This window comes from Cebus imitator, unplaced genomic scaffold (assembly GCF_001604975.1).
Source record: "Cebus imitator isolate Cc_AM_T3 unplaced genomic scaffold, Cebus_imitator-1.0 Scaffold785, whole genome shotgun sequence".
Taxonomy (NCBI): domain Eukaryota; kingdom Metazoa; phylum Chordata; class Mammalia; order Primates; family Cebidae; genus Cebus; species Cebus imitator.
In genome coordinates this window covers 135955-149465 of record NW_016108100.1, presented here as the reverse complement: position 1 = coordinate 149465, position 13511 = coordinate 135955, and the positions used below count along the sequence as shown (strand labels likewise).

The 13511-nt window shown below is 54.8% G+C and overlaps 1 protein-coding gene across 2 annotated transcripts in view; it reads left to right on the top strand.

Moving 5' to 3' along the window:
- The window catches only part of LOC108297239 (mitotic spindle assembly checkpoint protein MAD1), a 293725-nt gene that overhangs the window by 179582 nt on the left and 100632 nt on the right, over positions 1 to 13511 (top strand). Inside the window, exons 1-2 of one of the 2 annotated variants that reach the window (XM_037735356.1) lie at positions 5778 to 5914; positions 7320 to 7530. In XM_037735356.1, the coding sequence (XP_037591284.1) occupies positions 7356 to 7530 (175 nt within the window). In that variant the 5' untranslated portion in view covers positions 5778 to 5914; positions 7320 to 7355. Of the gene's footprint in view, positions 1 to 5777; positions 5915 to 7319; positions 7531 to 13511 lie in introns of those variants that run through there. The other variant, XM_037735355.1, reaches the window with a different exon arrangement.

Here is a 13511-nt window from a genome sequence, read left to right as displayed (position 1 = left end):
GAGTGGTGCCAGCCCCCGATGGCGCTCCTGCTTGCTGGCATGAACTGTGCTCTGCACCTTAGGTGGGTGGGTGTGCAATGCCGGGGCAGCACTGGAGGGGCTTCTCCCCATGTCTGGAGCCTCACAATGACTTCCTGGGCTGACAGCTAGAAGTGGGTTCTGTGGGCAGGAAGTGTCCTACCGGAACACACAGAGGGCAGGGGTGGCCCTTGAGCAGGTGGACAGCTGGGGCCTAGGAGGAAGTGATCTTGCACCCGGGCTGCAGAACCCACCCCATGTCCACTGACTCCTGGCCCTGCTGCAGAACCCTCTTGCCCTTCCTGTGGGCTTGGTGCGTCCATGGTGGGAAGTGCTTGGGTCTTTGCATAGGAGGATCTTGAGGCTGCACTGGCCTGTGCCCCATCTGGGATGCCCCCTGGACCACCTGCCCTGGTGGCCCCTCCCCTTTGCCTCCAGACTTCTCAGGCCATACTCTGAGCCCCTTGATGCCCCCAGCCACAGCCACGCCATGCAGAGCCCTAACCCTGGTCTGTATCCCAGCACCACCACCTTCCCCGCGCCTCCGAGGGGTTGCATGAGTGCTGCACGACTGCATTCTCCTCCAGAAAGCAGCAGAATAAATGAAACGGAGCTTGCAGAGCACTGGCAGTCTGGCACCCCATGGCATGTCTGCAGATGGCCGCTGCGTTCACCCTCCTTCCCTTCATCTCCGTGGTTATGGGTCGGGGGGCCCAGCAGCAGCAGCAGCAGCACCTCTCCCACACCCTCCGAGGCTCCCAGGGTGCAGCTGCGACCCAGGAAGTAGGAGGGGGCCTCTCCAGGGACTTGAAGGAGAAGGGTCCAAGCCCTTTCCCCACACCTGCTGGCTCTTATTTCACGTGTTACTTTAACCACTCTAGCAATCTGGTTTTAAGCTCACAGGAGCACATCCTAGTTTAGTAAGTGTTAATAATTGTCATCCATTCATTCAGCAAACACATCTCCCACATGGACCCTGTGCCGGGATAGTTGTCAGTACTGGCAATGTGGGGGTGGACAGCAGTCCCTGTCTCCGTGGAGCCAGCCTTCTGGTGGGGAGGACACTTACTGAGATGAGTGTTTAGGCTGATGGGGTATCCCGCCAGCAACAGCAGTCACCCTTGGCAGCCGGCCTCTGCTGGGCCCCTGCTGAGTGGGCACCAAGGCACTGTGCTGCTTCCCTGCTCTGCAGGGAGAGGTGGAGGTTCTGAGGTATCTACTCTCCACTCCCAAGGGCCGACGGCCCAGGTGAGGGGCTGTCCATGCCTGTCTCTCTCTGTTCCCAGCTCCCTTGGTGGCCACTGCACTGTGCACTTACAGGGGGTGCACTTACAGGGCCTGAGGCCGGGCCAGCCAGTCCCCTGCCTGCCAGTTGCCTGACTCACAGGGACTTCGTCAGCCCTTGTCCTCCCGTTTGGAGAGCTGCCCTTGAAGCTGAAATCACAGAACATGCAAGGAAGAGGCTGGTTTCAGCCCAGCAGTCTCCAGCAGCAGCATCCATGCTTCTTTCTCTTTCTCACTCCCCGTGCGCCGTTTCTGACAGCTTTATTAAAATGCGACGTACGGTCTTATACCTCGTCTCTTCCAAGTGGGCCGTGCCATGGCTTATGTCCATAGCTACGCGCAGCCATTGCCACTCTTCATTGCAGAACATTTGATCCCTCCCAGGGAAGCCCGAACCCTTTAGTTACCCACCACTCTGCTGTCTCCTGTACCCCAAAACCCTCAGCAACCAGTCTGCTATTGCCTGCCTCTGTGGGTTCACCTGTTCCAAGCATTTCCTAGGAAGGGAGTCCCGTGGCCTTTGTGATTGGCTTTTCTCACTCCTAGTGTTTGAGGTTCACCCATGTGGTCGCAGGTGTGGGTGGTGTTCCTTCTGGTGGCTGAAATGTCCCACTGTCTGCATGGCCACATCGTATGTCATCAGCTAATGGGACTTTGGGTGGTTTCCACTTTAGGGCTGTTGTGAACACAGCTGCCCTGAATGTTCACGTACAAGTCTGTGTGTGTGGATGAGTGTGCAGTTCTCTCGGAGTTCTGCCTGGGAGTGGGTCTGCTGGGTCCCGTGGTAACTGTTTCATCACTGGAGGAACTGCCAGACTATTCTCCAGGGCGGCTGCACCCTCCCCATTCCCTCCGGTGGCCGAGCACATGAGTTGCCGTTTCCCCCCATCCTCACCAACGTGTTCACTGCCTGACATTCCAGCCATCCTGGCCGGTGCCAAGTGATATCTCATTGTGATTTCACCTTCTGTCTCTGGATGCCGGACAGTGCTGAGCAGCTGTTCATGTGTTTATTGACCTAATAGAAGTCTCACTTCAGATGCCTTGCCCATTGTAACATTGGGTCATTTGGGTTTTTTAAATTCAGCTCTGAGAGTGTTCAGGTGTAAATTCTTTGGGTATAGATGTGCAGACATTTTCTCCTGTTCTGTGGCTTGTCTTTGCATCTCAGTGGTGTCCTTTGAAGCACGGTTGTTTTTAGTTTGGATGAGATCCAGTTTACCTGTTTTTTTTCTTTTGTTCTTTGTGCTTTTGGCTAAGAATCCTTTGTGAAATCCAAGGTTATGAGGTTATGAGAATCCCCTCTGTTTTCCTCTACAGGTTTTACAGTTGGACTCTTAAGTGGGTTGGACTCTTAAGTGGGTCTCAGATCCATTGTTTCTTCGTTTTTCTTTATGTTCGGAGGTGCAGCCCAGCTTCATTCTTTTGCATGCGGCAGCCCATTGTCCCAGCCCATTTGTTGAAAAGACTATTTTTCCCTATGGGACAGTCTTTCTCAGAAGCCCTCAGCATGGTCTCTCCACTTCGTTGTTGGTCTGTGCATCGGTCCTGATACCCACTCCACACCATCTTGATCACCATGGCTTTGTAGTAAATTTTGAGATCAGGAGACACAAGTCTTCCTCCCATGTTCCCCGCTTTCAAGCCTGCGGTATCTGTTCTGAGCCCCTGCAGTTCCGTGTGAGTTTCAGAATCAGCTTGTCAGTTCTTCATGGAGGCCCGCTGGGTCCTGGGATTGTACCAAATGTGCAGATTGGCCCTGGGTGTCTCTGGTCCCGACAGTGCCAAGTCTTCTGTTCCGAGACATGGGACATTTCCTGGTCACCTAGATCCCGCCTAGTTTCTTGCCATGTTGCTTTGCTGCCAGTGTGTTTGAATGGCTCCTCATGGTGGGATGGGCACAGGAGTGGTGCTATTTATATAGGACACAGGGCTGTCTTCCTGTCCCAACACTTGGCTGTCCTGGAGACGGGTCTCAGGGCAGGGTTGTCATTACCCGTGCACTTTAGCGCCCACCAAAATATGTGGCACGTGGGCTCCCAGGCATGGAACGGTGTGCCAGACTCACTGCGCCACCCCAGGCTGTAGTCACAGCAGCAGCCTAGAAGTTTGTCTGTTACCCCAGCTGTCTTGGGGCACAGTCCCATCTCAGCTAGAGCAGAGGTCCCAGGCCCCAGGGGCTCCGGCGTGGCCTCCTTTTGGAGGGGCCAGGAATGTTCCCTTCACGTGTTGAGTGTGGCGCAGGAGACCCCTTCCTGGGATGCCAGCTGCTCCCGCCCTGAATGACGGCTCCACCACTGTGTTCACAGCTGTGCTGAGGGCATCCAGGCTTGGAAATCATATCAGATGGACAGACAGGTGTGTGGGTGGTTAGACAGAGGGAAGAAGGAAAGGATGGCAGGAACAAACTGATGAAGGTCAATAGCCCAGGCCAGAATCACAGTGGGGCATGAGAAGGTGGGTGGTGCCCAGTCTGTCCCTCCCGTGCCACCTCTAGGGGCTCTGCCTTCTCTGGGCATTAGACAAGGAAAGTCCCCTGAGTTTACAGAAAGGTGAGTAGCTGCCCAGAATGTTGCTGTCTGCACAGGGCCCTAGAGCCCATCCTCCTCCATCCTTGGCCCTCCCGGGTGGTGGGTTGTGACCGCCGCTAGTTGCAGAGCCCAGGCTTGTTCTCAGCCCTGGTCAGCAGTGCCATCAGCAGGTCACTCCAGCCCTGGTGGCAGATGCCCAGTGAATGCTGTCCGTGATCCAGGACCTCCTGCTCTAGGTGGAAGTTGGGCCATGGGAACCTGCTCCGACCCTGTTGGTCTCACACTGTGAGGGGCTGAGGACAGGGCTGGGGGTTGGTTGCAGCATGGACATGATGACTTTGCACACACCAAGCCTTAGTCCCCAGTGGGGTCAGCAGTGCAGTGAGCGGCACCTTTGGGGGCCAGGTGGTGACAGGATTGGCATTTAAGAACTTCTTGGTTTTATCTTCTTTCTGTTTTGGTTTCATTTCCTTAATCTCAACTGATTCCTGATTTTGGTCCTTAAATCCTCCAATATGCAGAATTGTTTCGTGGACCTCAAGCTCCCCATCAAGGGGGAAACCTCACCCCAGGATGATGGGCCAATCACAGGCACCCTGCTGGAGGGTGGAGAGGCGGGAGGGGGTGGGGTTGCATCTCTGGCTCTGTTCCTGACCATGGAACATGGGGTGTTACTAGGACAACTTGTACCCAGGGAACTTGACATCCTCGGGCACTGCTGGGTCCAAGGCCAGCACTGGGCATGCCACCGCTGAACTCCTGCCCCTCCTGCAAGTCACGCTGCCTGCTAAGCGGGAGGTTGCTGGGGCCAGGTGAGGCCTCGCTGGGGGGCCCCCAGGACGGCACTGCCTCCTCCCACCCAGGGGTACCTTCAGGAGGCCAGTGGTGTTGAAGCCTAGGGAGAAAGAGTGGGGTGAGGCCGGGGGGGAGGAGGATCTCACTGCTCTGGGCCAGAGGAGGGCCAAGTACATGCCATGTGGCCTCATCCTTGCTGGAGGTCAGGAGACTCCAGCCTGCCTGCTATGCAGCCCCTGAACTAAGAAACCTTGTACATTTTTAAAGAAGATTTTGGGACACATGCAAGTTTTCTGAAATTCAGATTCATGTTTCTGTGCCCTCAGCTCTGTCAGCCGGGCCTGTGCTGGCCTCGTGTGCCCCAGAGCTGCTTTCTTGGTGCGGCTGCTGTGCTACATGGTTAGGACGGGGGCAGGGTGACCGCACAGCCCTGTGACTGGCTGGTCTCCGCAGAAGGCAGCCCTCACCCTCTCCCCACACCCTCCTTGGCTCCTCAAGGCTCTTTGGGGTGGTGGAGAGGTAGATGCCATCCAGCCCACAGAGGCCCAGGAAGGCCCGTGCTGCCCATGAGAGGGGCCTCCTGAGTGTATGGGGGTGGCTGGATTCTGCACACTGGGTTATCTTACCCCAGCTATAAAACTGGATGAAGTAGCAGTCCTTCACCCTAAGAGTCTGTGATTCAGCCAGTGTTACAGGATGTCTCTTCATCTTCTGCGGTTTACAAGGTTCTCAGTAAACCTGTGAAGAGCCGCTTGGATTTTCTCCCACCCCGGCCCAGTCCTCTCCCATTGGGCCTGAGTGGGTGGATTTCCCTCCCCTTCTCCTTCTAGAAGCACTGAGGAAGCGGCCAGGCGAGCCATGTCTGCAAGCCCCATTTCCCTCTGCAGTGGCCTCTGCCATCATGCCGGGGTGCAGGGGGGTCCCTGGTCCAGGTCAGCATGTCCGTCTCCCCTGGCCTCTTCCATGAGGGGATGGCAGGGCCAGCCACTAGCTTGTGTGATATGACATCAGGGGACTGTTTTAGAGTCCAGGGTGGCACCAGGAGGGGTGAGGTCTCTTTCCTTCTTCCCCATTCCCTCCTCCCTCCCTACTGGAGGCACATCCGGGGCCCTGGGACAGTGATCGCCCACAGCTGACGGGCTCTGGTCCCAGTGAGGTGCCCTGCAATGGGCACAGCCTAGGCCAGGCCTAGCCATCCTTCGGGGACTCGGACAGCAGTGGCTTATAGCAGCCTGAGCTCCTGGGAGGCCAGGAGCTTACTGCGCTCAGCTTCTTCACCTCATGGGGTACGTCCACACCAGCCTTTCTCCTGAAAGCATGGGATGACCCGAACACAGGATGTGTTTCCCTGTTCTTTAAGAGACAGGACAGTACATGGGCAGAAGCCCCAAGGGTAGCAGGAACTCATTGCCAACAGGTAAGTTCCCCTTGGGAATGTGCAGGGCTGGCCTGGCTTGCTGGCTATGCACCCCACTCACAAGAGGCTGGTGGCACCTGAGGGACGGCGTGCCCACCCAGTCTCTCACTGCTCTGCAGCTCACAGCCATGAGCTGCAGGGTCTCAGTGCTTGGCAGGAGCCCTGGCCTGTGCATGTGCGCCTTCTCATGTGTTTATTAGCTTTTTGGGTATGTTTTTTTGTAAAGTGTCTTCACATTTTTTGCTCATTTTTAGGTTGAGTTGTCTGATGTGGTCTTGTGTATTTCTTGAGTTCTTCGTATGTTGTGGATCTGAACCCTTTGTCACATGTGATTTTCAAATAGCACCTCCTGCTCTGTGGGTACTTGTCCATTGTTCTGGTGGATGGAAGTACTTAATTTGCATAAGATCAGTTGTACTTTTTTTTTTATTATTTTATGGCTAGCACTTTCTGAACCCTGTTTGAGAAATCTTTGTGTACTCCTAGGTGACAGAATGTGGTGGAACTGATGTTTGTGTGTAGAATGAGGTTGAGGACAGAGCAGTGTGTAGTGACCCTGCACTTCCCTGCCCCTGCACCTCCCTGCCCCAGGTGGCTGTCCCCTGCTCCAGGGCTATGTGGTGCTCCAGGTGCACTCCTCCCTCAAGGATGCCACGCACATCCTAGCCCTGGGTTTTGTGGGAATGTCAGGTCGATAGGCACATTCCTGAGCCAACCACACCAGTGCCACGTTCCCTCATTCTCCATCGGTGTGTGGTTGACCTTGTTTCTCTTGTGGCACAGGGCATCTTCCAGGCTGGCAGGGAAGTGATGGGAACGTGGCCACATAGGCTCCCAGCCTCATTAACAGCCGGGAAACTCAGAGAAGAGGGAGCCTCCCTCCCAGGCACTGTGTGGAGCTGCAGAAAGTGCTGCGCTTGGCTAAGCTAGGGCCTTGTGTCCCCTCTCACCCTGTTCCTGTGGTTAGGCAGGAGGGACCTAGCAGGCGGCCAGGCCTTGGTCCTGCACCTGTCCATGGGACACAGGGAAGGAGCCACTCTTTCAAGGAGATATGGCTGCTAGGCAGGCTCAAGAAGACAAAAGAACAGAACACTGTGCTTTGTGTGACCCATGTTGCATGTGTGCCTGGGCCATGGTGACCCATGCTGTGTGTGACCCATGCTGCGTGTGTGCCTGGACTATGGTGACCTGTGCCGTGTGTGACCCGTGCTGCTTGTGACCATGCTGCGTGTGTGCCTAGGCCATGGTGACCCATGCTATGTGTGTTCCTGTAGGGTGACTATGACCAGAGCAAGACCAAAGTGCTGCACATGAGCCTGAACCCTGCCAGTGTGGCCAGGCAGCGCCTGCGTGAAGACCACAACCAGCTGCAGGCGGAGTGCGAGCGGCTGCGAGGGCTGCTGCGCACCATGGAGAGAGGCGGCACCGTCCCAGCTGACCTTGAGGCCGCTGCAGCAAGTCTGCCATCGTCCAAGGAGGTGGCAGGTAGGCCCCGGCCTTGTCCTTGACCTCCCTTGGATAGGTCCATCCATGTGCCCTGTCAGGGCAGCCTCTAGCTGTCTCCTGCCTGTTGTCCCCAGAGGGTCTGTCCTCCCCTTTGGGCAGCTGGGCCAGGTGGTCACTGGGGCAGAGAACCCTGGCCCTGTGTTCCTGAGGGACTGCGCAAACAGGTGCAGTCGTCCCAGTCTGCAGGCAGCAGTGGAGAAGCAAGGAGCTGAAATATCAAGCCCCTAGAACAGACTTGTATCATTTATCAGTTTATACACACCCCATTAATCTCAAGTAAATCCAATCCTCCACAAAAGCAGAGCCCATCTTTCACCAGCCTAAGTGCGCTTCACGGAGTCTGGAGAGCCCTTCGCAGCAAAGGCCTGCGGAAGAGTGAGGCCCCAATGAGGGCCAGTGGTCCTGCCTGTACCCTCCAGATCTAAGTAAGGGCTGTGGCCTTTGGAGTGCCGGCCTGTCCCCTGATGTGGTGAGGTGGTGCCGGGGTCTGCTCATGGTGAGCCTTGAGCGGTGCTGCCGGGGCCGTGTCCACTCTGCAGGGCGCCCTCACAGAGGAGCAAGGACCAGAGCCCAGAGAAGCGGGGCCGGGAGCCCAGATTCGCTGTGCAGTCTGCACCCCCAGCAAGGCTGTGGGGCTCAGGACACCCCTTCCAACTACATTGTTCTCTGCCGTTGGACAGAGCTGGGCATTGCCCCATGCTACCAGCTCTTGGAGGGACCTGGGGGAGGGCTCCCTGTCCAGCCCTTAGCAGCAGCCTAGAGCATGGCTTGGCGTCCCTTCACTCCTGTCTGTCACGCCTGCCTCTCAGCCTCTCCCTTGGGGGTGTCTGCAGGATCATCTGTGTCTGAGATGCCCACCCATCAGCCCTTCCCTTGCGGGTGTCTGCAGGGTCGTCTGTGGTAGGGCCTGTAGGCCACTGCTTTCTGTCCTTTAGCATCTCGCATTTGTTTCAGACTCACCTTTTATCTGATGATGCCCTCTCCTGTTTATTCCTGCATACTTGCCATCGGGCCCTGGACCCCGGCAGAGCGTTCCTGGGAGCATGCAGGGCAGAGGTTATGTGGCAGTCACTTGTCTCCTTCCTGCAGCGTAGCACCCAGGCTGATGTATCAGGCATGACTGTCCTCTGCACCACTCTTTTGTGGGGAGTGTCTTAGGTGGGGTCTTCCCTCCGTCCTGTGCGCCCCCCATAAGCCAGGCATGCCCTGAGTGGTGGTCCACCCTCCTCCCCAGTAGCGTGGTGGGGGTGGAGGACAAAAGCCAGAAGAGGAGGCCTGTCTTGCCAGATCAAGGAGTTAGCTGATGGCAGTCGGGGGCTCCTTTCCAGCTGCCCACCCGCACAAGGGCAGCTCCCAGCCTCCACTGTGGCTGTGATGGCCTGAGCCCCCATGTCCCCAGCCCCTCTTCCGGCCCAGCCCTGGCTCCCTCTCCTGCCCTGCATTCTGCAAGTGTTTTTGGCAGGTTTCAGAACAGAGCATTTAGACTTGGAGCCGTGTTTGTTTTTAGGTGGCTCTGCCCTCTGGGAGAGGGTTTGGGAATGGGTCTTCCATCCCCTACTGTCACGGACCCTTGCCTTGCTTGTACGCCCATTTGCTCGTCCGTTCATTTACCTGTTGTCTGGGTCTCTGCACAGTCTCGGGCACATGGGTGGTTGGCATCTGGCTGTGACAGGCGTCTGGGCCTCGGCTGATAGGGGAGCAGGGGATGTGAAAAGGCATGTCAGAGCTGACCATGGAGAAGTAAGGGCCAGGGTGGCCTAGAAGCCAGGACGGGGCAGGTGAGCAGAGGCCTGGGATAGACGGGGCCCACGCCACATCATGCCCTCCAGGAGGTGAGGGTAGGTCAGGCATCCAGGCCCCAGTGGCTGATGCAACTCATGTCCATGCCCCCTAAAGTCACAGTGATGGCAGTGGCGTCTGTTTTTGTGTGAGGCCTAACCCCACAGAGAGAGAGGATACAGCAGCAGACTTGAAATCTGGAATGAGCGGGTGAGCCGTGAAAGGACTGAACTGACCCAGGGAACCAGAATCAAAGCAGCAGGTAGAGCTGGGAACCTGCCTGAGTGATGCCTCAAAACTCCGAAGTGGCCCAGGAGCCGGCTGTAAGTGCATTAGGGGAGGGAAGCCACTGGCTGAAGCATGCTGGATCCAGATGCTCGAGAGCTGAATCAAGAGACGGGTCCCCGGGATCATCTCACCATTTGTGCACACAGGACAGTTGCCTCTCCCAAGCAAAGACGAAAACTCTGAAACAAGCCAGCAGCCTCTTCTTGGAGCAGTGATCCTTAGAGTGCAGTCCCCAGGCTGCTGCAGCCTCCCTGGGAGCCTCTTAGAAATGTGGATTATCGGGCCTTATCTCACACCGGCTTGGCTGGAGGCCTGGTGGCTGCCAGCAGTCTGTGCTAGGCGGCCCTGAAGACTACACGGATGCTTGGCAGGTTTGTGGACCGCTGCTCTAGAGAGGGCAGGCGAGGTCCCTGGACAGGTCCGAGTTGGGACAACAGGCCTGAACTAAGCCCAGACCGCACCCCCTACCACGTGCCCTGCGGAACACGGGCAGCAGGCGTGACCCTAGAGGCCACAGTGGAAAGACCTCCCTGTGGAATCTGAGCAGCCCAGAAGGACCTGGCGTTGGCAGTTCCCCAGCTGGACGGTTCTCATCAATCGCTCCCTGGGGAAAACCGCCACAGGCGGCTCCATGCTCCTACCTGGAGCATCCCTGAGCCTTTAGTGCCCTCTCCTAGTGAGGATCTGCATCTTGGGATCTCGTACCCCTCACCCCCAAGCCCCGCATCACGTCTGAAGGAAGAAGTACATGTATCTGCAGGGGTTCAAGGTCTTAACTGGACTGTCCCTGCACCCTGTCTCAGGAATCTGGCAAAGGATGTCCTCCCAAAAGGTGAGGGAGTAAAGCAGAAAAGAACGTGGCTGTGGCACACAGAGCTGACCGCAGGGGCTTCTGCTGCAGGAGCAGAGAAGGAAGCTCTTAGGCCTGGGGAGCAGCCGGCAGGGGCCGGAATGGGCCAGAGGTTCTGGGATGCAGAGCAGGAGCTCCCACTGCAGAGTAGAGAAGGAAGCCCCCGGGTCCAGGGAGCCACCAGCAGGGGCTGGAACCAACCAGAAATTCTGAGACATCTCTGTTCTGGTGAGTCAGGTGTTACTGGCATGGGCCCTTGGCCGATGGGAGCCCCAAACCCCAGCCTCTGGTGCTGGCTCTGGTTCCTAATTTGGCCTCCCTGCTGCATCCAAGCTGGGCCAGGGAGATTGTTAATTGCAGCTTAATTAGGTAATACATTAATATTAAAATAATCTAATCTTATCAGAGCAGCATGTTGAAGGTGATCAAATTTGTCACTGCTTGTGTGGGCGCAGCTGATCCTAGAGGTGTCTCTGGACATGAGGGAGACGGGAGGGAGGGGAAGGGTGGGGGATCGAGAAAGAGGGAGAAGAGATGCTGAGAGGAGAAAGGAGGAGGTGGAAGAAGAGAGGGGAGGCCCAGGAGGGGAGGAGGGAAGGAGGGAGGGGAAGATGGCTGGCCACCAAGGTCTTCCACCTGGAGCCCATCTGCTCTGCCCTAGGGAGGAGGGTGCCCTCGGGAGAGGCCTGGTTTGGGGGCCCCGCCTGGGCTGAGGCAGGGAGCAGTGACTCTGCCTTTTTGTTTTGTCCTGTGCGCTGCTTCTCTCTGTATCAGCACCTATCCTCTGCGGTCTCATGCTCTTCCCGTTTGGCTGGCACTGGCCCCAGAGGTGGCCCTCAGTGAGGTGTCCTGATGGCCACTCTGTGGATCACCAGGCCAAGCACTATGAGGAGCTGCCCATCGGCCTGGAAGTGCTGAGGCAGGTGTGCCCTCCCATAGCCAGAAACCAGTGCCCAGCTGTCACATGGCACAGGCCTGTGTTTACATAATGCCCCACCCCATGCCACCTGGGCAGGGCCATCACCTGCCCACGCCTCAATTTGTTCAGTACAAACACGGTCCTATGCTGACGGCTGAGCGGCTCAAATACGATTGGGGTGCAGGAGCTTCAGCCTTGCTCGGCAACTGATGGGTGTTGGAGAAGAAAGGCTGAGAGTTCCATCTTGGGCTCCTCTAGGGACTGATGGGTCATGGGGAGCCGTGGCAGTCATGGCAGGTGTTCCGTCGTGGGCTCCTGTAGGAACCAGTGGGTCATGGGGAGCAGTGGCAGGCATGGCAGGCGCTCTGTTGTGGGCTCCATGGTGGGCTCTGCCTGTAGTGTTGGAGACAGAGAAGTGATGTGACAACCAGGGCCTTGGGCACCAGCTGGTCACTCTCCACTGCTTGGAGAAGTAGGTGCCCTCCACGTGCTGCCTGGTGCTGCCCATGTTTTTATTGGATTGTTAGTATTGAGTTTGGGGTGAATCCGAGTCCAATATGTAACAGATAAATATCTTCTCCCAGCCATTTCCTCATTTTCTGACGGAGTGTTCCTCAGAGCACATACTTTTCATTTTGGTGCATGCTAATGATCAATTTTTCTTTTACAGGGGTCAGATTCAGAAACTCCATGCATAACTCCAGGCCAAAATATTTTTTCTTATGTTCTTTACTAAAAGGTTTTAAGTTTCACATTGAAATGTGTGATCCATTTTGCGTTAGTTTTTGCCTGTGGTGTGAGATTGAGGTCAAAGTACTTTTTTCTTTTTCGTTTTCATATGGATGTGCAATTGTGCCATTATTGAAGACTGTCCTACCACCACTGAATTATGTTTGTGCCTTTGTCAACAAACAGTTGACCATGAGTTATGGGGGTCTCTTTCTGTACCTTCTATTCTGTTGCCTTGATCTAAGGGTCTGTCCCTTTGCTGTTAATAATACCACCTTGTATTGACTGTAGCTTCATAGTAAGTCTTGAACTCAACAGCACAATCCCCTACTTTATGCATGCAAGATTTAGATTCAATTTATCGTTACCTACAAAATGCCTGTTCAGAATTTTATAGGAATTAGTTAAATCTGTCGATCAATTTGGGGAGAATCTACATCTTAGTTGCAGTGAGTCTCCCGATCCATGAACACGGTGAGTTTGTCCATAAATTTTCGTTCTTGATTTTTTTCATCAGCGTTTTGTGATTTTCACCACACCACCCACCCCTTTTTTTTGTTAGAAATACACATAGTTTCGTTGGTTTTATTGTTAGTGTTTGGAGTTAATGTAATTGTTTGTAGGCTTGTTTTTGTGGTTTCCAGTTGTTCAGTGAGTGTGTATACAAGTATGATGAATGTTTGTGCTGGCTTTGTAACCCATGACCTTGCTAAACTCACTTCTTAGTTCTGGGTTAGTTGCTGTTTTTATTTTGTTTTCTAATCCTTTGCAGTCATAGCATCTGTGAATATGGACAGTTTTGCTTATTTTGCTAAGATCTATATGTCTTTTATTTCGTTTTCTTGCCGTATTGCCCTGGCTAGGACCTTAGTACGATTCTGAGTAGGAGAGGGGGAACCAACATCCTGGCCTCTCTTTCTACCTCAGGGGGAAAGCAGTCCATCCTTCTCCATGAGGCAAGCTGCTAGCTGAAGTTTATTTGTGGTTTTTCCTTATCAAGCTGAAACGTTCCTTCTATTCTTAGTTTGCTGAGAGTGTTTATCATGTAGGATGTTGGTGTCTGTCAAATACTTTTCCTGCATCAATGATGAGATCACATGTTTTTTCTTCCTTAGACAGTTGGTGTGGTTGACACTGTGTAATTGTGATTTTTTTGGGAAGTTTCCAATGTTAAACCAACTCTGCATTCCTCGAATAAACCCCCGTTCGTTATGGCATAGTATTTTTACATGTTGCTGAATTCATCTTGCTAACATCGTCCGTGATTTTTGCATCTGTGTACATATTGGCCTGTAGCTTTCTTGTCTGGTTGTGGTATAGACGTAGCGAATGAAGTGAGTTGGAAAGTGTCCCCCCTTTGATGTTCTGGAGGAGGTTATGTAGAATTGGTGTTGC